This window comes from Amblyomma americanum, chromosome 5 (assembly GCF_052857255.1).
Source record: "Amblyomma americanum isolate KBUSLIRL-KWMA chromosome 5, ASM5285725v1, whole genome shotgun sequence".
NCBI lineage: Eukaryota > Metazoa > Arthropoda > Arachnida > Ixodida > Ixodidae > Amblyomma > Amblyomma americanum.
Genome location: NC_135501.1, coordinates 122,404,932 through 122,425,223, shown reverse-complemented (window position 1 = coordinate 122,425,223; position 20,292 = coordinate 122,404,932). Strand labels below are relative to the sequence as shown.

The window sequence follows — 20,292 nt, the reverse complement described above, 5'->3', positions numbered from 1 at the left end:
AGGAAGTGCTCAGCTAAAGCTCCAAATATGTCTTCTGGTGCTTTAGCCAGAGCTGCAGAGCAAATTCACGTTGCAAAGCCAGCCGCGCGGCAATCCCCTGGAAAAAATTGCAGCGGCTTAGCTCGGCTATGCCAGGATATACGTAGCGAGAGGTACGTTCCCCTGGCTCAGCTTGTTGTGGTCACTACGTTTAGCAATGAGAGACATTGGGTATACACATCTTTTATTCCCTGCCGCGGTGGCCCAGCGGTTATGGTGCTCGGCTGCTGACACGAAAGACGCCTGTTCGATCCCGGCTGCGGCGGTTGAATTTCAATGGCGGTGTAATTCTAGATGCCCGTGTCCTGTGTGATGTCAGTGCACGTTAAAGAACCCCAGGTGGTCAAAATTTCCGGAGCCCTTCACTACGGCGCCCCTCATAGCCTGAGTCGCTTTGGGACGCTAAACCCCCATAGACCATAAACGTCTTTTATTAATTTTGCTTGACAGAGACGAAAACTTCCCAATCATCTGTGAATTGTAGCATAAAGCGGTCTCAATTTTGTCTATACAGTATTTCGGTTTGGTAGAGCCTCTTCGGCATACAAGGTCTATAGTAGTTCTTCATTGTGTAGTGTGGACGTGAGGGTCCGAAGCTAAATTAAAGCCAAACTTTTCATTCATACACTAACAGAGTCCTATTCCCTGTGGAAATCACTCAGTCACACACAACTGTGGAACCGTGCCACAGGCTGGTATACACGTGGCAACCACATCAATCGTCTGCATGACATACGTTCCCGGTGCCACGTAGACTCCTTGGATGATAATGTCGCTCTCCAGTAGCCGAACACAGCAGGCTTCACCATTATTCACCTCGATCGAAGGGAGATGTCTCACAGCGGTGATACGTTGTTTCCGTACACACAGACTCCAGCATTCTTATTTGGTACAAGCCAACTGCCAGGCGACAACCTCTAGATCGGAAGAGTTAATCTTCTCTTGTCTATACTGCCGTTTAGCAGCGGCTGGACTTGCAAGGAAAGGACTGGTAAGGAAATGCTATCCGGCAACTGCACTCACTGCGGGCATTCGCTCACGCATCTTAGCATTATTTTCATCATTCTTACATTTAATCGGCTTCCGTTATAGCTTCCGGTGAAAACTGATACGTTTTATCGAAGAAAGGGCAGCAGTAGCTGAAGAGCTACTGTACTCCGGTTTAAACCTATCCGGGTGCACATGGCTTAGGACAGCGGTGTTACGGAGAGCTTTAGTTAGTTGTCTCCACAGTACCTCCTGTTCTTTGGTTACGTTTATATACGGAGAGGGGAAAATTAGCCTTTATATCCTGTAACGCTGAGTGATCTCGCGATATGTATTAAGGCCGTCTCTTGTCATTAGACGCCCGAGTTAGCATCCAAAGCTCGGCCGATAGATCCTCGAGCTTTATAGCGGGCTGCCTCGTTCCCACGATTTGATGGGTGAGCCGCTACCCAGACCAATACCACGTCTTTCCTGTCTTTCGAGTAAGTCTTGAGAATTCCGAACGAAACCCATCAAATACTCCCGCATGCACTCTTGGTGAAGGAACGCCCACGAACACCTGAATGATCAGCGACTGAGCAGGGACCCTCGGCGGCCGACACCAAGCGTCCTGCTTTTTGAAGCGGCTGCCATCATGCAGCTGTGAGCGGGAGGCGGCCCATTCCGACGTCGTTGCATAGTCCGAAAGATTGCAACAGCACACGCGACCAAGCACCAGGCTTGAGGGTGGTGGGCGTCGAAAGAAGACATTCCCGCTCACCTGGCAGCCGCGGCCGAATTCCGATACACCGATGACAAGAAATTTGCAAGAAGGCCGGAGCAGCCTGCATGAGTTGTATCGACGAAGAATAAATTGATTTTAAATGTGCTTTTATCCCCATAGCTAGCTCTCGTCATCCACAAAACGACGCGTGTATTCGCCATTAATTTGTTTAATTTTTCCTGCTCGTTTATGTGTGAGCATCAACTTTTTTGTGCAGGTACGACCACACACATTCTCATACGCTTCTTAACGGGCGCCTCGTGTTTTGAAAACGGAGCACTACAGGGGAGAATTACACAGTGAATATAAGGAGAGGCAAAACTTTAAATGTACTGTGAACACTACGTCCGCTCCGCAGCGTACACTTACGGCGGTCTTTGCCCGTTCGGCCTCCTCGATGATTTCGTCCACTAGGTGTGCCGGACCACGTCCGTGCTTGGCAAACTTGGTAACCACTTGTTTGGCCGCCGGAAACCGACCAGTGGCCATCAGCCACCTGGGAGACTCTGGCAATAAACTGCTGGATCGTTAAATCGTACTCTCCCAACATTCTGCGTGGCTCGTTCATTATCCTGATGCTGTAGAAGATTGGGTAAGTTGGTGTGACATTGTTTTTCAGCAGCGCAGGGGACAAAGGACGTGTCTGCAGTGTGCACTTGTCTCTTTCTTTGTCCCCTGCGCTGCTGAAAAACAACCCTTCACTACCATCTCCATCTCAGCTTTAAGCAGTTTAGGCAGCATTACTTTTGACACAGCGCTTCGGAATCTGTTTCGAGTGATCTGCAGAACTAGTGCTAAAATCATCGGGTGGTCTGTACAGGATAAAAAAAATGCACATGGTTGAAGCAGGCATACAGGGTAGGGTAACGAAGGAAACGGTTCAAGGATCAACAGGTACGTACACCAATGTCAGGCTAGAACTACTGTTGGAAGTCAGTTCGATCAAGCAAGAATATTTAGTGCTAGCCTATTTTTTTTGCATAAACAACTGTTAGACTGCTGCAGCAGCACGGAAAAGAAATTAAGCCCGCAAGAGAATAGAGCAAGGACGTACAGAGGAGGAAAAACGCACGAACGGACAAAAATATGTCCTCATAAAAATTCAAAAAAATTAAACGGTGATTAATAGTCTGTGCAGGGAGTGCTCTTACGTCCTAGACCTGAATAATCATTTCCTCGATATAATGAGTCAAGAAGTCAGTGTTTTGGAGGTGCCTGAACATGAAGTGCAACACACATAGTGCCTCTTTTGAAGGGCTATAGATTATAAACCCAATGTACATGCTCTCTGAGGCCAGTGACGTGTACGACCGGAGATGGGCATCCTCACGAGGGTGAACCCTCATGAGGGCGTCCTTACCCTCACCTCATGAGGATGTCACTGGATGAGGTGAGAGTGAGGGAGGATGGGCGGACGAAAATTCGCTCGCGAGGACGAGGGTAAGGGGGGAACGACATGGTGAGGTGAGGGCGAGGGAGGGAAGACATGATGAGGTGAGGGTGAGGAAATGCAAAATTCACTGTTTCAGGGCGAGGGTGGTGGCCCGAACCATACTCGGGGTTAACGCTTTTGTCTCTGCAGCCCGTTATGGATTCCCGTTTTAAAGCGCTACTTCTTATATAGGGCGAAGATTCCCGGGGAAGACGTGGTTTATGCACTCTGCAGGTACACAAGGCGAACACGATACGCGGGTGGAGCACACCTTCTCCCTCGCTGCAACCACACGGCCGAAAAAAGCGCTCTTCTAAGTCACAGACCGTATTTTTAAAATCTGTGTAAAGTATCCGGTGAAACATTTTGTTAATACTACAGAAGATCGATGAGAGCAAAACGTTAGACAATCCACGTACACAAGAGGAACACAAGGACAATCACAACTACTTTAGTCTTTTCAAACCAACGCATACATATATTTTTTGCCACACCTGCGCAAGCGAATAAAAAACTCAAGTCACCTGAGATTAGTGACAACGACGCAAGCGCAAAAACTTCAATTTGGCTGAGTAAAGTGTTAAGAAAGTATCGCCGACACATCCTTTAGCTTTTTTCTTAATATGAAATGCTTCGAGGGCAAGCCGTGCGTCGTCATTTCTGCTCCTGCCCAGAATCGCCGTCTCTTGGAATCGTGGCGCACAATTGCTGCAGTTAATAATGTGCATCTTTGTTCCTTACATTTAGCGCAAGCTCCCTGAGTCGCTCATTTATGCAGCGTCCTGTTTGCCCGATGTAGTACGTCTTTCCACACGAGAGTGGGAAAACATACACGACTCCGGTGGTGCAAGGGACGAAGGTTGTCCCATGCCTGATTTGGCAGCCATGCCTTCCATAACCACACGTGCGGGAGTACAGCTTAGAAAGCTTGTTCGGCGCAGAAAACGAAAGAGGGACTCCATGCCTGCTAGCCACGCTCTTGAGTTGGTGGGAGACCTTACGTAGGTAAGGCATCAACACTGGCCTGTACGTTTCATACTCGGCCGCCGCCCTCTTTCTGGCCGCTTGGAAGGCGCTTAGATATATCATACCCCCCTCTCAACTCTACGGTTGCCGTATTAGGAGAACTGAAACAATATTTGTGCATGAATGTTAAACCCGATAATCGTATTATGCTGTCAGGATATTTTAATTTGCCTGAAGCATACTGGTAAATTTTTTCAGTTAAACAGCATGACCCCCAAGGTGAAGCTAGGTTTGACATTGCTTTTGCCTTCGACTTATTGCGAACTGTAGAAGGAAATACCACATTTCAGGGCAGTTCTCAATAAATGCTCGACCTCTTTTTTGTTAGCGGATCAATTACTGCAAAACAAATTGCTAGATAGTAGAAAGGGCCACAAAGCTGTACTGCTCACTACAGTAGACGCCGCTTTAGATAAGAAACCTAAATATTCATCCTATCAAAACTTATAACGTTACAAACAGTATAAGTACATCGGGCTCGATCACTAATAACCTCACTTGTACTTAGCATATTGACTACGTTGTCGCGAATTGGTAACGCGCTCCCGACTTTCCGAAGGGGAGCACTATCGCGTGCAGGCTCGAACGAAACAAGAGAACAAAGATATCAAAGAAAACAAAACGAAGCCATATTTATAATTTAAAGGAAAAGGGGCCAATAAGAAACGGACACGCCTACAAGAAAAACTCACACTCAACAAGCGTACTAGACTACAGAAAAGGAAAGAGTTCACCCGGTACTGAGCGTCCCAGGTGAAGCGGGGATGCGTTGCAGACAGGGCATACGCGGGTGGTTGTTGCGACGCGTCGCTGGCTCTGCGTCAAAGGAAGCGGCAGAAGGGAGCGAGGATGTATTTGGAGCGGAGAGAACTGCAGGAAGACGCCGATGGTCTTCCGTCAACAGCCCGAAGAACTTGGCAGCGGCAGGATAAGCGTAGCCAGGACCCGTCGACAGCGTACCGAAACAACGGAGGCTTAAAACAGGCACTCAACAGGCTATCAAAGAGTGCCTTTCGGCAGCACGGACCCTCAGTCCATCGGCTGCCACCTCCACGCCGGCAAAGAACGCAGGCTTGAGTCGGTGATTCAAGCGAGGTCCACGTCAGCACGGACCCAACGTCCGACGGCTGCCACCTCCACGCTTGAACGACCCGACCTCCGATGCGCTGTCTTCCTTTACACCTCGGCTTTCTGCCACGTCAGCTCTGCGAACCTCGTGCTCGCCACGCTCTTTGTCGCCGTCGCCTCGCACACACCCTTCGCACGCGCACACGCGCAACACTAGGCTGGCACGCGCAGCACTCTGCTGTCCGATGCACGACTGTCGACGCACCGCGTTCAAAAATCCTCCTATGATCTTTTGTGCACCTCACGTATGTCCCCCCTCCCCCCCCCCCCCCCCTGAAAAAGTTGATTCGCAGAAAAAAACTGCCGTCGGTGCACAAAAAACTTATGTTCATGTGGAAAACGGACATGTCAGACGCCGCCGAAGTCACCGAAGGCACTTTGCACAGTTACACATGGGGGCACATGGAAACGCACATAGAGGGAACACGGGGTCAAACCTTATACATCTGGTAAAATGGAAAATAAAAACAGTACAAGATATCAGACACAAACCTTAAACATGTCTGTACCATGAAGGTGAAAATGCGCACACTGGACAACCCATAACCGGAGAACGAAGGAAAAAGGAAAAATAACCCACAAACACTACCACACTGCATTTGCACAGGTCACTATTGCAAACATCGGACAGTAGCACTGTACACCGGGTATCACCCTCCGGCAGTTCATAAACCACTCATGCAATCAGCACCTACGTTTTCCGATCATGTCAATTTCTTCCATTACAACGAAAGATGACGCCTGCAGTCCCTTGGGACGCACGCTCTTCGTACCGTTTGAGCATATTGATGTGGAATAGCTTCTTAGTGTGGCCCAAGTCGATGCAATAGTCCATGTCGTTCTCTTTTCCTCAAACCATAAACAGACCTTTCCACTGCATCAGGAGTTTATTGTGGCTACTTGAAAAAGAATGAGGGCACGGTCTCCAAACCTTGACTGCCGCTTCTTGCAGTTCCTGTCATAGTACCTCTTCTGAGACTGCTGGGCACCATAAAAATTTTTATGTGCCGCTCTAACAGTTTGCTAGAGACGTTCTCTTAGACTGGGAACGTAACCATATGTCGTCTTCGTGTCTTCACCCAGCTCTTCCCTTGTCCGTGAGCTCTTGAGGACTGCGAGCGGTCCTCGCACATGTCGTCAAAATATCAACTCAAACGGAGAAAACTCGAGACTGGCCTGCGGTACCTCTCTGTATGCGAACAGAAGTGGAGCGATATAATGATCCCAAGTTTTGGGCTGCTCCTGATTGAGCTTCCGGAGCATCTGCTTGAGTGTGCCGTTAAATCTCTCCACCATCCCTTTGCACATTGTGGCAGTCGCAAGCCGTCCGCTAAGGATGGAGTAATCTGCGCCCGTATCGACCAACGCGCTGGCCTCTTTAGTGTCGACGAGGAAGGCAGCAGACACTGTGGTAGAGTATGCAGCACAAAGAGGACTGGCATGTTCACCAGAGAAATCTGAGCTTCTGGTATACAACCCAAAAAGAAACAGGCTCAAGCAGGTTGAGGACTTTAAAATCACTGTGGAAGGAAAACTGCGGCGATGCGGCGTTCGACGTCGGGGTGGGTCAGTCGGTGCGGCGGATCGGCGTTCGGCGGCCTCGCCTCCAAAGGTCGCCGGATCGAGCTAGTTTTCCTGATGAGGGCTCGAGGAACCACGTTGTGCCGAGGCATAACGGGACTCAGAAGGCGAAGACCGGCGTGAAGAAAGCGAGCGTGACTCGCGGCGCGGAGATGGGCGGCGGGGAGGAGGCAGGCAACTACGCTGGCGGGCGACATACTCGGCGATGTCCTGAAGGTGCTCTCCATGTCGTGGACGGGGACTGTCCAGAGAAATTCCGCGGAGACCCATTTCGCGATATGGGCACTGCCGGTAGAAATAGCCGGCTTCACCACAGTGGTAGCAGAGCGGGCGTTGGTCCGGAGTGCGCCAGAGAGTGAGTGCGCCAGAGAACACAAGACTGAGAGCTTTTAATTAGATAGCCAGGGTCCAGGTCACAGAGCCAGAGCGCTTCGAGAGCCAACCACCGCTTTGTCGTCGTTTCGACTAAGCGTGGAGGCCGCGCGGCGCGTTAGGCACGTGACAATATAAATAAGGAAAAGGAGTGGCCTTAGAATAGAACCCTCGGGCACACCACGATTGATAACGGCTGAGTTAGAAATAGTGTTTGCAAAGTGAACCACCTGAACTCTATGAACAAGGTAACTGCGTACTAAACTCGAAATAGTGCTACAATGTCCCAACGGTTCCAGTTTTTGGAACATAATAATATTGTTAAATGTGTCAAAATCTCCAGTCAAATCAAGAAATACTGCTCCGGCAAAACGGCCGTTATCGAGTGACTGTCTAGTGAAATCAGTGAGTTCAATTAGAACAAGTTCGGCAGAGTAGTTAGGTCTGAAACCCTACTGATCAGGAGTTAGAAGACTGAATTTTATGATATGGTTCGTTGAACGAATCTGCCTTTTAATTTCTCAAAATGCAATATTACAATGGTGCTCATTAGAATAATAAATACTGGCCAGCAACGTTGGCTATGCGATGCAGGTGTCCAATGTCATATGAGATAAGCTGGAGAGAAGGTGTTATAAACGTCCTAGAAAAGTTTCCACAGAGCCCATGAATACAACGCATCGTTTTGCTCCCTGTTGTAGGTCATACAGAAATGTTAATTTTTGGACTTCGCGCAGCTTTGTCAATATGAAGAATGTCACCTAATCATTGAGGAGGGAATTTATTTACTCAGCAGAGGACATTCGGCGACCACAAGAATCCTGACAAGGAGTACGGCCCACTAAATTCTGGGCACCAGTCGAATAACCTTCGGTTATATTGCCGTGAAGTGCAGATTTGGTACTGGACTTTATTTCCGACAAGTCAGCACTGCAGCAACCCTGTAAAGCAGGCCTTCGTTTTCGCTATTCCTTTCTCCTATTCTGATGTTTCTACACATGCTCTGTTAAATCCAAAATAACACACGGAGGCACCGTATGCCCTGCGCAGTCACCTACCAGCTGAGAACCAGTAGCGGAACAAGTGGGAGCGCAGCGTAGAGCTGGGTCGCACGCCACTCCTTGGACAGGTAGTGGAGCCACGGAAGCAGCACCATGCCCGTCGTCCAGCCGTTGTCCATCGTCATCGCCGGCATGCAGCGGTGCCGCGGTGACACGGTCTCCATTACTATACGTGGCCAAGAAAAAAATTGAAGCGCTCACACCGTTCACTCGTTCACAAATTTATGGAAACAGCGGGATCAGCACACAAGGTGCCGTGGTAGGCATCGTAAGGGAGAGTCAGTGGAAAAACTTTGCGTGATGACTCTGAGCTCATTGCTTGCGCGGGAGCCCGTTGTTAGATATTCTAGCAGTTTTGCGAAGCTCATTTTTGCCGAACAGCATGAAAAACCCATGGTTGAACAATCAGTGCATTCAATAAAAACATGTCGATGACCTTCGACGCTTTTTAGTGCTAAAGCAACAGAACTTGTCCGGAAAGAGAAAAAAAGTTCTTCATCTACTTCCGTCAACCAGAAGGAATAACCCAAAAGAATTCACAAAGTTGCACTAGTAGCCTCCCAACCAAAGTAGGAGGTATAACGTACCTCATGCAAGACAAATATAAGTGGTGGTCTCGGCCCTCTTTTGGTAACCTTTATCTTTTTCATTAATTTTATTTTTATGCCCCAACGCCTTGGCGGAATCCCACATGTGACAACTCTAGCCAGAGAGTGACTGCTTGCTAAATGCCGGCCTTCAGGCCACCTGCTACATTACGTGCAACGCTGCTCTGTAGTCCTGGAGTTCGACCCACGGACGTCTGAGTACTGCATGCCCAGAGTTCCGTGGGTCGAACCCCAGGACTGCATAACAGCGCGCAAGAGCTTCCTTCGCGGCGAAGCAACTGCAGGATCGCCTTTGCAAGGAGCGCGCGAGAGCCGAGAAGCGACGAACATCTTATACAGTGGCGTCTTGAGTATGTAGTCCACCAAATCGTTTACGGCGCTCTTGGTCGCTCAGTCAGGAGGAAGCGTAACCAGCGGAAAAGGTTTAGCTCAGAAGTTGTTATAGATCATTCTGTCACCGTTCTGGCCGAGGACACGAAAGACAAGCACAATGAAACGAGCATATACGGGGGCGTTTACTGGCAACGCTACGGTGTATTCATGGAAGCAAAACATGGCGCAGCACGCTTGCTTTAGTGCTGTGAGGTAGTTATAGGTGTGGCACGAATTAGAGCTCAGTGTGTCGCCCTTTTTCGCATTAGCGCGCGGTTTCTAATTTCCTTCGCAACACTAACACTAGCATAACCTGGCAACAGCCAAATATCTATTCTTGATTCTTGCGAGAAACTCGAATCTATATATTTGAGAACAGAACTTTTGCTGCACTAGACAGTACCCCTGGATGCGCTTTGAAGCAAATGCTCGGCACATTCTAGGATTGCGGTGTGGAGTTACAGAGAATAGGGCCGGTGGTCGAGCGGCCGAGATCTCCCACTTGGAAGAAACACAGGCAGGGTTTCGGCACAAGGGCAAGTCCAATACGCTTATTTTGTGCCAGGATAACCACCACAGATCTGACGATGCTGTATCCTTCCATGGACAGTTATTAGGCCGCAGGGGAATTAAATAGTTTGTGTTCAACGAGTGTATATGCCTTTTCGGGATCTTCAGTCAGCGATGGGAGGTGGTGGTTGTGGTGCATTCTCTAAGACACTGTCTGTGGTCCTAGTGCACCTCTCCTTTTGCGGAGCACTTTGGATAGACCCCTTTCTCCGCTCTGCACTCGAAACACTAAAGGTGTGAAAAGGGTGTAAGCTCTCCTCTCGCCCACTCTCTTCAAGGCGCAGGGTAGGCTGCCCAAGCTCTGGGGTAGATTTCTATCACTAAAAATACGGAGCACTTACGGTTAGCAACGCAAACAAATGGCCTCTTCGAAGTTTTAGCAGTTACGAAGAGTGATGATTTTAACCAAGGCTTCAATCTTTTCCATTTGCTAACCTCAGGACCACAAGTGCCGCATTCAAACCCCTCCATTGCTAACTGAACAAGTTACAATGCTTTACAATTGGAATGTACCTCCGTTGCCAAGAGTGAGCATCGGAGTACAGGCAATTCGCGCGCAGCCATTGCGCATGCGCAAATCACCTTGACTGCGTGCAATGACGCCAGGTACCACAGTCCTGAAGAAGACCGCACCGCGGTCGAAACGTTGATAAATAAAAGTGTCTTTGTAGAAGTGCCCACTTCTCTTAAATATATATATATATATATATATATATATATATATATATATATATATATATATATATATATATATATATATATATATATATATATATATATATATATATAGCGATGGAAACATACTCTTGAACTTAGGCATCATGCCCTGCCCTTAAAGGGGAGTGCGCTAGACGACAGTTCACTCCCTTTTTAATCCAATGCAGGCTTATTTGTGGTTACAGTACATCAGTATATCCGACGGCACTGTTTCCACCGCTACTGGCATATCAGCTGCCACCGCTGAATCTCAGGGCTCTTACTGAGTGTGTAAATGGCGTCCGAATATCCAGATATTGCCAGGGCCATGACGAACCGTGATGCTTGGTACATGGTGACCGAGGTCGACAAGGCGGTCAAGGCGGTCGCGCCGATCGACAATAGCAGCCCGACCATTATTGTCGATTTGCGTCCAAACCTACATGCAAGAGACCAGGAATTCAGAAAAAAGAACATTTTTTTTCAAGTGAACAATAACAAAAAATGCGAAACACTGATCCTGCTTCGAAATCATGGATTAAATAAATTGGCGCCGGTATAGGGTGTTTCAGCCAAGCCCGCCAATTTTTAAAATAGGCTTTTTGCACTGTGTGCATGGCTTTCGCGGCCTAGTAATACCGCTGGCGACGGACGTTAGAAAAGAGGTGAATCATGTTAATTTGTAAGCTAGTCAACTAGATTCTTGGGGCTGACGTTTAACGCTCGGTATGTTACGGGGTCTATAGTAGTGAACCTTAAGCTGATAACGAAGATTTGCTACCAATGTTGAGGTGACGCGATTATGCGTTACCAGTTGTTTTTTGTTGTCCTGCGGCGAAAATGCGATATAAATTGTTATTCAGTTATAAAACTTCTACGTTTTTCCTGTGGAAGGCACTGCATTCGCAGCAATGAACTGAAGCAACGCCTTTAAGCAAGGAAAGATAGTGAAATTCAGTGTTCTGCGCTCACCAATTCGAAATGTGGGACGAGACAACTGTTCCGACAACCAATCCAGCCAGGAAGATGCTTTGGACGGAAGAAATCATCCACCTGTTGCCGCATACCATGTTCCACTGAGAAAAATAGCAGTGGCAAAGAACACCTTATTAAATGGACGCATGTTCTGTGCGAGATGCAGCGTTGCGCACGCCAGAATAGATACCCTTAGCATACTGTGTACCATGTCACCGTTACCGGCATCGGAGTACAGGCAATTCGCGCGCAGCCATTGCGCATGCGCAAATCACCTTGACTGCGTGCAATGACGCCAGGTACCCGCCAACCGCGCGCGCGCCTACAGCATCGGGACCCATCAGCGTGTGCTTACCAGAGGTGACGGGCTCTCGGTAGTTAGGTAACGGTAACACGGCACACGATATGTTAAAGGTGCCCAATGAGCTGCTCATAAAGCTGCCAGTTAGTGGCCCAGTTTCAAAGCAGTGTTTTCAGCGATCTTTTTTTCTCTCTGTAATGTGCCAATTTAAAGAATAGTGGTATTTGCAAGATATTTGCAAAGAATAGTGACATTAGGCCACGTCGTTTAAGCAGTTTTGTGAAAGACAGCAATTAAGAACGTGACATTTCATCAAACGTAACTGCCAGGGAAGGTGCGCTATGGTAATTCATTGGTAAATTTAGAGCTGACGCTTACACAAAAGGAACAAATTAATCAGTTGACACCTCGAACGATCGTCTCACTCCGAGTACTTTTCTTGCCCCATCATGCAAAGCATTTTCGAAATGACCCCCATCATTAGGCAATATTAGGTTATGCTCAAAATTTTCTGCATAGAAACATAACCTTCCCAAAGCAACTTGCTTTCTCTATGCATTTTTCATTGCCTAAAAATGCGCAAGCCGCGTACCTCTTCGGTTACCGTTTTGCCATAAATGCTCTGGTCGTACACCCAGGACACACACGGCTGCAAAACGCTGATGCTCTTATTCTGGCTGTTTTCAACTGCTGCAGAGTGGCAGCACTGATCCGTGTCGTTGGTTCCTGTGCTGAAGCTAGCGTTGTCCCACAGATGGCCGGTAGGTGTCGAAGTCCAGTTGGTCGCTCTCTCCAGATCGTAAGCGCACCAAAAACCGACGCCTGACGGCGCCACGAACACTGGCATCATCAGATTCCACGTTACAGGCAGGCCTCGTACGAAGGCGAACACAAAAATGGGAACATGGATACGGGACAGGTTGTCCAGGACGGCGTCCACTGTGGTAGGAGCCATGTCTTGCCCTGTGATGATGCACGCCCGGGAAGAAGCGGAAATCTTGGGATGCTTCACCGGCATCAAGACGGAAGGAGCAAACTAAAGGAAATAATTTACCAAGCAACAAGTCACCGTAAACCACATATTATTACAAATCTACTCCACCTTCGGGGATCCCCAAACATTTGACACACACTGTTCCCTTTTCTACTTATTGATCAATTCGCTCTCGCCATACCATAACCTTGCCATCCCGGTTAGCTCAGTTGGTAGAGCGACTGCTCCGGTGAAGCGGTGGTCCGGGGTTCGAACCCCGGACCGGGACGAATTTTTCGTTAACTGCGAAGTTTCTTAGAAAGCTGTATAGCTTTCCTTTGTAGCCGTATGGCAGCGCTCGGGTGGATGCAAATGTGTAATTACTCCCTTATAACAAGCTCAAAGTGCTAAAACTTGTCCTAGAAAAGTGGAAGCCATGACCCTACACCAAGAAAGTTTCATGGACGTGATTTCATCTTCGCATTGCACACGCACCTTACTTACACATACCTTTATTTTCATAAAACACGAGAAACTTACACACGAACAGTGCAGAAAAGTGGTCACCGTAAACGACATATTATTGCCATGCGCTAAACTTTCGAAACTTAGAAAAAAGCATTTGTCACAGTTTTATTACTAGAACATACGCTTACACCCTAGCTTTCCTTAAGGGGAGAATGCACCGAAACAGGACTTCTAAATAAGCTATGAATTTTTTTGCAAAATGTGACAATATTCACAAATGCGCACGTATTTATTCTTGAATTCGCCACGCCATGCAATAAAACCTAACACAAAATCTATTATGTATTCCGTCTATGTAGATGACCTCCACGTTGCATGTACCTCCTCCAGCGTATCATCACGCGAAAGACTAATAAAGCTAACAATAAATTAAATAGCGACATAAATGAGCTTTTCGTTAGACGTGTTGCGCGCTAGCCGGAGCCGTGTCTTACACGATTTGCGTAGCAGGGCATCCGCTTGTTGTGTTTCGCTCTTGTTGAGGAACTGATAGGGCAGGCTGTACGTGATTCGGCTGACTACCAGGTTTCTGACCAGTATTAGTGTGTCCTCATCGCGCATGCCATGTCGCCTGTTGGTGATGCAGGCGATCATGTGTGCGACTTGTAGCATTGTTGCTTTGAACAGAGTGAAACTGTGAGTACTGCGTTGGTTGTATTGAACCCATATGCCCAAGAATAGTATTGTCTTTTCCGGTATAAGCGTTCCTTGCACTTAGACCTTAAGTTTCTGGTCCTCACTAGTTGGGACTGTCCAGTTTTGCTGCCTCTCCAGACTCGCAGCAGTTCCAATTTCGCGGTCGAGCATGCCAACCTTCTTTCTCCGACGTATTGCTTTACACAGGAGGCCGCTTCCTGTAGCCTGTCTTCCTTCTCCTTGAGGGAGCCCGTGTTCGCCCAGACTGTAATGTCGGCGTACATGGCGTGCTTGTGTCTTCGATGTTCTCGAGTTTTCCAGCTAGGCCTATCATAGCCATGTTGAACAGTATGGGTGATATGACTGACCCCTGGGGTTTTCCCTTATTTGGCGCGTGAATTTTGTCCGATCGAAGGTATCTCATGCCGATGGTTGCAGTTCTATCGGACAGGAAAGCCTTGACGTAGCCGTTTATTCTGCGCCCGCAGTCCGTGTCGTCTAGGCCCGGTAGGATCGCTTCGTGGCTGACGTTATCAAATCCCCCCCTTGATGTCCAGGGCCATTATGACATTTTCACCAGTTCGGGGTACGTTTCGGAATACAGCTTATATTTGGAGGAGCACGACCTGCGTCGAGAGTTTTGCTCTGAAGCCGAATATGGTATGGGGTAGACGGTAGTTATCTTTCATGTAAAATTGCAGTCTTAGCGTCATCGCCAGCTCGTAAAGCTTGCTAAGGCACGACGTCAGCGAGATGGGACTGAGATTTTTCAATTTGGAGCTTTTTACCAGGTTCGGGTATCATTATTACGTCGGCATGTTTCCAGTATTCCGGACCGCCCCCCAGTGTTTGTTAAGAAAGTCTGCGAGCTCTTGCATGAGGTCGTCGCTCAGGTTGCGGATCAGGGCGTTGTCGACTCTGTCCGCTAGTGCTACCGTGTTTCTGGTCGGGTACCTTATGAACGCGTAAACTTCTTCCACAGTTACGGGGCGGTCGAGTCTCTGGTTTTCGGCTCCCCTATACGTTCCTTGGTATCGCGAGGGGTTGTGAGCGCCGAAACATTTTGCTCGGGCCTTCTCTAGGAGGGCGACGTCAGATCCCTCGAAGGAGTGGATGAACCTGTGGATAGCTTTATTGTTTTACGATTTGATTTTGGTCGGAAAGTGAACCATCCCTAGCAGGCAGAACAATGCTCATAAGCGGATCTATACTGAAAATAAGTTCACTCGAAACGTATCTGTTACTCCGTAAATACAAAGTGCACTTCCAAAACACTATTAAAAAATAAAGTCCAGTTGATTAGGCTTTTGAACTCCGCATCGATGAAAAATGCCAGGAATATGGAACACTACACTCACTTAACAAAACACCTTTGTGGGGCTAGTTGGTTCTTCTCCAAGAAACTAGACTCACTGCCCAACATTTCCCACAGACCTGATCCTCTGCCACCTTGGTACAGCTTCCCATCTGTATATGATATGATACTCGCTTTCAGAAAAAGCAAACCCCACATGAACACATATTACAGTTTTTGGCGCTAAACAAAAAATACTGATTACATAGCCTTTTCCACAGATGGTTCTAAAACAGCGCGTAATGTCGGAAGTGCTCTAATACAAGACAAATTGGAGAAAACCGTAAGGTCGCCTTAGTGCGCATCCGTTTTCAGGGCTGAATGCTGCGCCATTTCTGTGGCTGTTGAAAAACAAATTAGCTGGGGTTTAACTGGTTAGAGAGCGAAAGCTGTAGTGTATGGGTTAAGTAGACGTGGCTTGGCGTCTGTAACGCTGAGTGCGTTCCGCACACTGGAAAGGCAGCGCTCCCACCCTGGCACACTGGCAGGTGGCAGTAAAATTAATGGTTGATCGCAAGAGGTTAATGCATTATCGCTGCAGACTATTGCTGCTGTGCCGCGTGTCTGCCGCAACGCTCTCAGCGCTAATGCATGCAGCCCACATCTCTGTCTCCACTGCCATGTGCGTCAAAGCGCGATTGAAGCATCCACTACCCGCCGCGGCAACTCAGTGGGTAGGGCGATCGGCTACTGTGCCGGAGTACCCGAAAGGCGCCCGTGTGCTGTGAGATGCCAGTGCACGTCAAAGATCCCCAGGTGGTCTAAAGTATTCCGGATCCCTCCACTAAGGCACCTCTTTCTTCTCTTGGTCCTGCTCTACCCTTCCCTTACGGCGCGGTTCGAATGTCGGCCGAGATGTGATACAGATACTGCGCCATTTCCTTTACCCAACAACCAATTTTCCAATTTTTTTCGTCGACTGTCCCAGAGAGACAGTTATGTGCCTTCCTTTCCTCAAAATCATCGGAGTCTAGAACGTTGTGAACGCCAACGCCAATGAACACAATGACCGCCGACGGCCTATAGCTTCAGTGCCGCGTTTCTGCCACAACGATGTCAATGCAAACGCACGCAGTGCACATCTGTCACTACAGCCACGCCGGTTAAAGAGCGACAGGCGTCCATTGTCCTAGGGGGCCAGTTATGCTCCTTTCCGTTGCTTTCGAAGAGAAAATTGATTGGTTTTGAAAATTGGTTTTGAGGAAAGGAAATGGTACAGTAACTGTCTCACATGTATCGCTGGGCACCCGAACCGCGCCGTGAAGAAGGGATAAACGTGGTTGGGCTGAAGGTCGTTCAAGGTCATTCTCCGGCCTACGCGATGACTGCTTTACCAAGTGACCCGCCGCGGTGACCCAGTGGGTAGGGTGCTGGACTACTGATCCGGAGTTCCCGGGTTCGAACCCGACCGCGGCGGCTGCGTTTTTATGGAGGAAAAACGCTAAGGCGCCCGTGTGCTGTGCGATGTCAGTGCACGTTAAAGATCCCCAGGTGGTCGAAATTATTCCGGAGCCCTCCACTACGGCACCTCTTCCTTTCTTCTTTCACTCCCTCCTTAATCCATTTCCTTGCGGCGCGGTTCGGGTGTCCAACGATATATGAGACAGGTACTGCGCCATTTACTTTCCCCAAAAAACCAATTATTATTATTATTACTTTACCAAGCGTATTGAAGCTTTTCGCTTTATTAAAGAACAACACTGAAAAAGTATTTCCAATGACTCCGCCAGCGTAATCACAGCACTACACTAGAGAAAGGCCGCTATTTCTATGGCCGCAGTTGTTCGCATTAGATTTCACACTTGGTTTATGGGAGCCCAAACGTTGTAGTCCAGGTGCGCAAACTTGCTCTCGAACCAACGAAGCAACGTTTTTTTCCATTCCCCGTTCGGTTCAGTGCCGTTGTGGTTGCTCACATCGCCACTTGTCTGCAGAGAGAGCTTCCCTGCCTTGTTTCTCCAGGCTCGCTCAGCGCTGTCCCTGCTTTAGAGCTGCCCAATTCGACAACGGGGAGCCCATAGCTTCGCTGACGCAAGAAGTACACGTAGAAAAATAGCCCTTCGCAAGTTTCTTTACAGGCTCTGTGAAACTAAAGCTAATTTAGACACTACTTTGTATATCCGACCACCAGGAAGAATATCTCCTCGTACTAACCACACGCGTTCGCCATTATGCCGTAAACACCTATAGAATTGACATGTTCAAGTACTCGTTCGCCCCGAAAACCTTTACTGAACTTAATAGCCTGGATCCGCACGTTTTCCACGATACGAATAGAGCCCAGGATTTCGAGGAAAAACTGGAATAGCGCTTCTTTTCCTAATGTGCATTTCTTCTGTATCATGTGCCTTCGTACGTTGTAAGGTGCCTTTCTTTTGTATTTTCTTCCCACCCTGTAACAGCCCACCAAGTGCTTACATTATTGTAAATAAAAAAAAATCGGCTTCACTTTTTCCCTTAAACTGCGGCAGGAAGAAAATGATGCTTAAATCGCTCTTGCTTCATCACTGCCTGTACACCGGATGAGGCGTCCCTCATAGCCTAAATCGCATTTGGACGTTAAACCCCATAAATCAATTAACACCGCATGAGGTGCAAGGCCTGTAGAGAAAACAGAGAAGCAGTATACGCCGCTCCTATGCTCGCAGAGTGTGCTTCCGACGACCACGCGAGCGGTTTATTCCACGTCGCTGGCGTTATCACCTGTCGGCAAGGCCAACCCCTTTTCTGTCACCCGCTTGGACCCCCCCCCCCCCCCCATCTTTGCGGTATCTCCCGCTGTTAGCCGCAAAGGGACAAACAGGGTGCGTCAAGGACTTCTTTTTTTTTTGATGCAGTGGTGGAACTTTGTTTATGGTTTTACGCAAGTTTCTTCAGTGAACTCCCAGCATTTTTTTTTGTTAATGCGGAGGTCTGTGGCAGGTAATGATGCTAACTACCCTGTTACTACTACTACCAAATTTACTGTAAGAAATCTAACAAGATCAAAATGAATGAAATGCAGAGCAGTAAATATGAAAATCTGGCTCAGTAGCTAGTACCTGTATTATGCAATGCACGTGACGAAAGGTTCGGCTTTTCAAGTGGCTTCATGATCTGGATCTTCTCTTGTGCGCGTCGCTTCGCGGACAACGCGTAGAGCGTTTTTTTTTTGCCAGTGCAACTGGTAGGTAGTATCGTAGGCATCGGCAGTGTAGTGGCACATTTCTTCTTTTTTATGGAACCTATACAACTGCTTTTGGTTTTCAAGTAATGCCTCCAAATTGTACACATCTAAATAAATGCTGAAAATTTTCAGCGCACATTTTCACCACTTCCTGCCTAATTATGTATCCAAGTAAAGCTCGCAACTTACAGGTATCTGGGGGACAGGAGCCTTATCTCATGTCCGGGAAAATTTATTTCAAGTTGAGAGTTTAATTGGACTCACAGCACCGAGATAACCAGTGAAAGAGCGGCAAAAGCTGTGTGCTTATCTCTCTCAGTGATAGTCCAAGTGTTCGAACTTTAGTTTGTGTGCATATTTACTCAATTCAACTACTTTCAACTTGCTTTCGACAAAGTTGTTCGTTTCTCCTAGATGTGTTATTGTACTTTTCAAAATCTTCATAGCCTGAAAGCCTATGACGATAAGGCTACGAGCCCGGCCGCCGCGGCCGGGCTGGAACCCGGGAACTCCAGCTCAGTAGCCGAGCGCCCTAACCACCGAGCCACCGCTTTTTCTTTTCTTTTCGTGACGCCCATTTACGGTTTCGTGTCAATCTCTTACATGCATCTGACTAATCTCATTAACCGACTAACTACTCTAAACAGGTGATGATAGCTAAGAAACAGTGCTTATCTAGAAGACAGCGAGGTGATGATACTTCCCGATCTGCAGAGGCATTTAAGCTAACGGAGCAATACCTCAAATCGCACAACTGCGCTGCTTACCCTTCAATACCATCGTCGCATCATGCCCTTGGGTTCCCTACTTGGATAATTTTCAACTTTAAGTGGGTGTAACCTGCACTGAGCAGCCAGCTAGCTATGCTCTGCAAGCAAAAATACTCACTTTTTTTCTGCTAAAACCGAATTTCGGAAAGTAAATTCGGCGCACTTTTATCGGCTTCCCCCCCCCCCCCCCCCCCCCCGTTTTAAGCCGTACAGTCCAAACCCTCCGGACCCGCAGAGTATCTGTTACGGGTCCAAGTTGGACCTATTTTTGGAAATGTGGCGGAGAGTTTGAAGGATGCTTCACTCCCGCCACCGGTTGGCCAGGTACTGCACTACCTCCGGGATCGGCCTTGTCTTTAGCGCGTCTTTACTATCCTGTCTTTCTATCCCATCTTTCAACTCTCCTACTATCTGCACGTGGTAGCGATTGTGGCTCGGCTTGAGCCAGTGAGCAGGCCTGTGCACTTTCCTTTCTTTCTTCCTGGCAGCAACAGACAAGACAGACCAAACCCTGATTGTAGCCCACTGCAGGAATTCTTTCCGCGGGGTGTGAAATGTTTCTAACGAGGCCGCGATTCATCGAAGCGTTGCAGTTTCATCGGTGCGTGTCAAGAGGGTAACAGTTGTCCACTCACCCGTGCGTGTCCCCTTCTGGAGTGCCACTGAAGCGAATGGGTCTCATATGTTCCCGACACGTCGTAAACGAGAATGAGATGCTGATAGCCACCGCGGGCGGCTTCCGCTTGCCGATCGCGATTATAGCGACACGCCAGCGGGCTCGGGGCAAGGGAAGACGCGTGCCCTCACAGATCTTCTCATTTGCTGGCAGTTACTGTCCTAACATCGCGAGTCAGTTTGCCAAGAATCCACAATCACTGCGTCATCCGATGAACTGCTGAGCACACTGCCTCCGACAGCAGCACTGCACAGGCATTGATTAACTGGGGGTTTGTC

General features: G+C 48.3%; 1 protein-coding gene and 2 non-coding genes across 6 annotated transcripts in view; 2 read left to right on the top strand and 1 right to left on the bottom strand.

The window, feature by feature from the left end:
- The window catches only part of LOC144132660 (organic cation transporter protein-like), a 49,428-nt gene extending 29,401 nt beyond the window's left edge, over window positions 1-20,027 (bottom strand). For 2 of the 4 annotated variants that reach the window (XM_077665238.1, XM_077665241.1), the window contains exons 1-5: window positions 12,504-13,019; window positions 11,608-11,711; window positions 10,920-11,074; window positions 8,387-8,555; window positions 2,159-2,306 (exon numbers count right to left, since the gene is read on the bottom strand). In XM_077665238.1, the coding sequence (XP_077521364.1) occupies window positions 2,159-2,306; window positions 8,387-8,555; window positions 10,920-11,074; window positions 11,608-11,711; window positions 12,504-12,929 (1,002 nt within the window). In that variant the 5' untranslated portion in view covers window positions 12,930-13,019. Of the gene's footprint in view, window positions 1-2,158; window positions 2,307-8,386; window positions 8,556-10,919; window positions 11,075-11,607; window positions 11,712-12,503; window positions 13,020-19,973 lie in introns of those variants that run through there. The other 2 variants (XM_077665240.1, XM_077665239.1) reach the window with 2 other exon arrangements.
- Window positions 13,100-13,173, top strand: TRNAT-GGU (transfer RNA threonine (anticodon GGU)). Its single transcript has one exon. It is a non-coding gene; the product is annotated as a tRNA-Thr (tRNA).
- On the top strand, window positions 16,747-16,818 carry TRNAS-ACU (transfer RNA serine (anticodon ACU)). The gene has a single exon. It is a non-coding gene; the product is annotated as a tRNA-Ser (tRNA).
- Window positions 20,028-20,292: the final 265 nt, after the last annotated feature.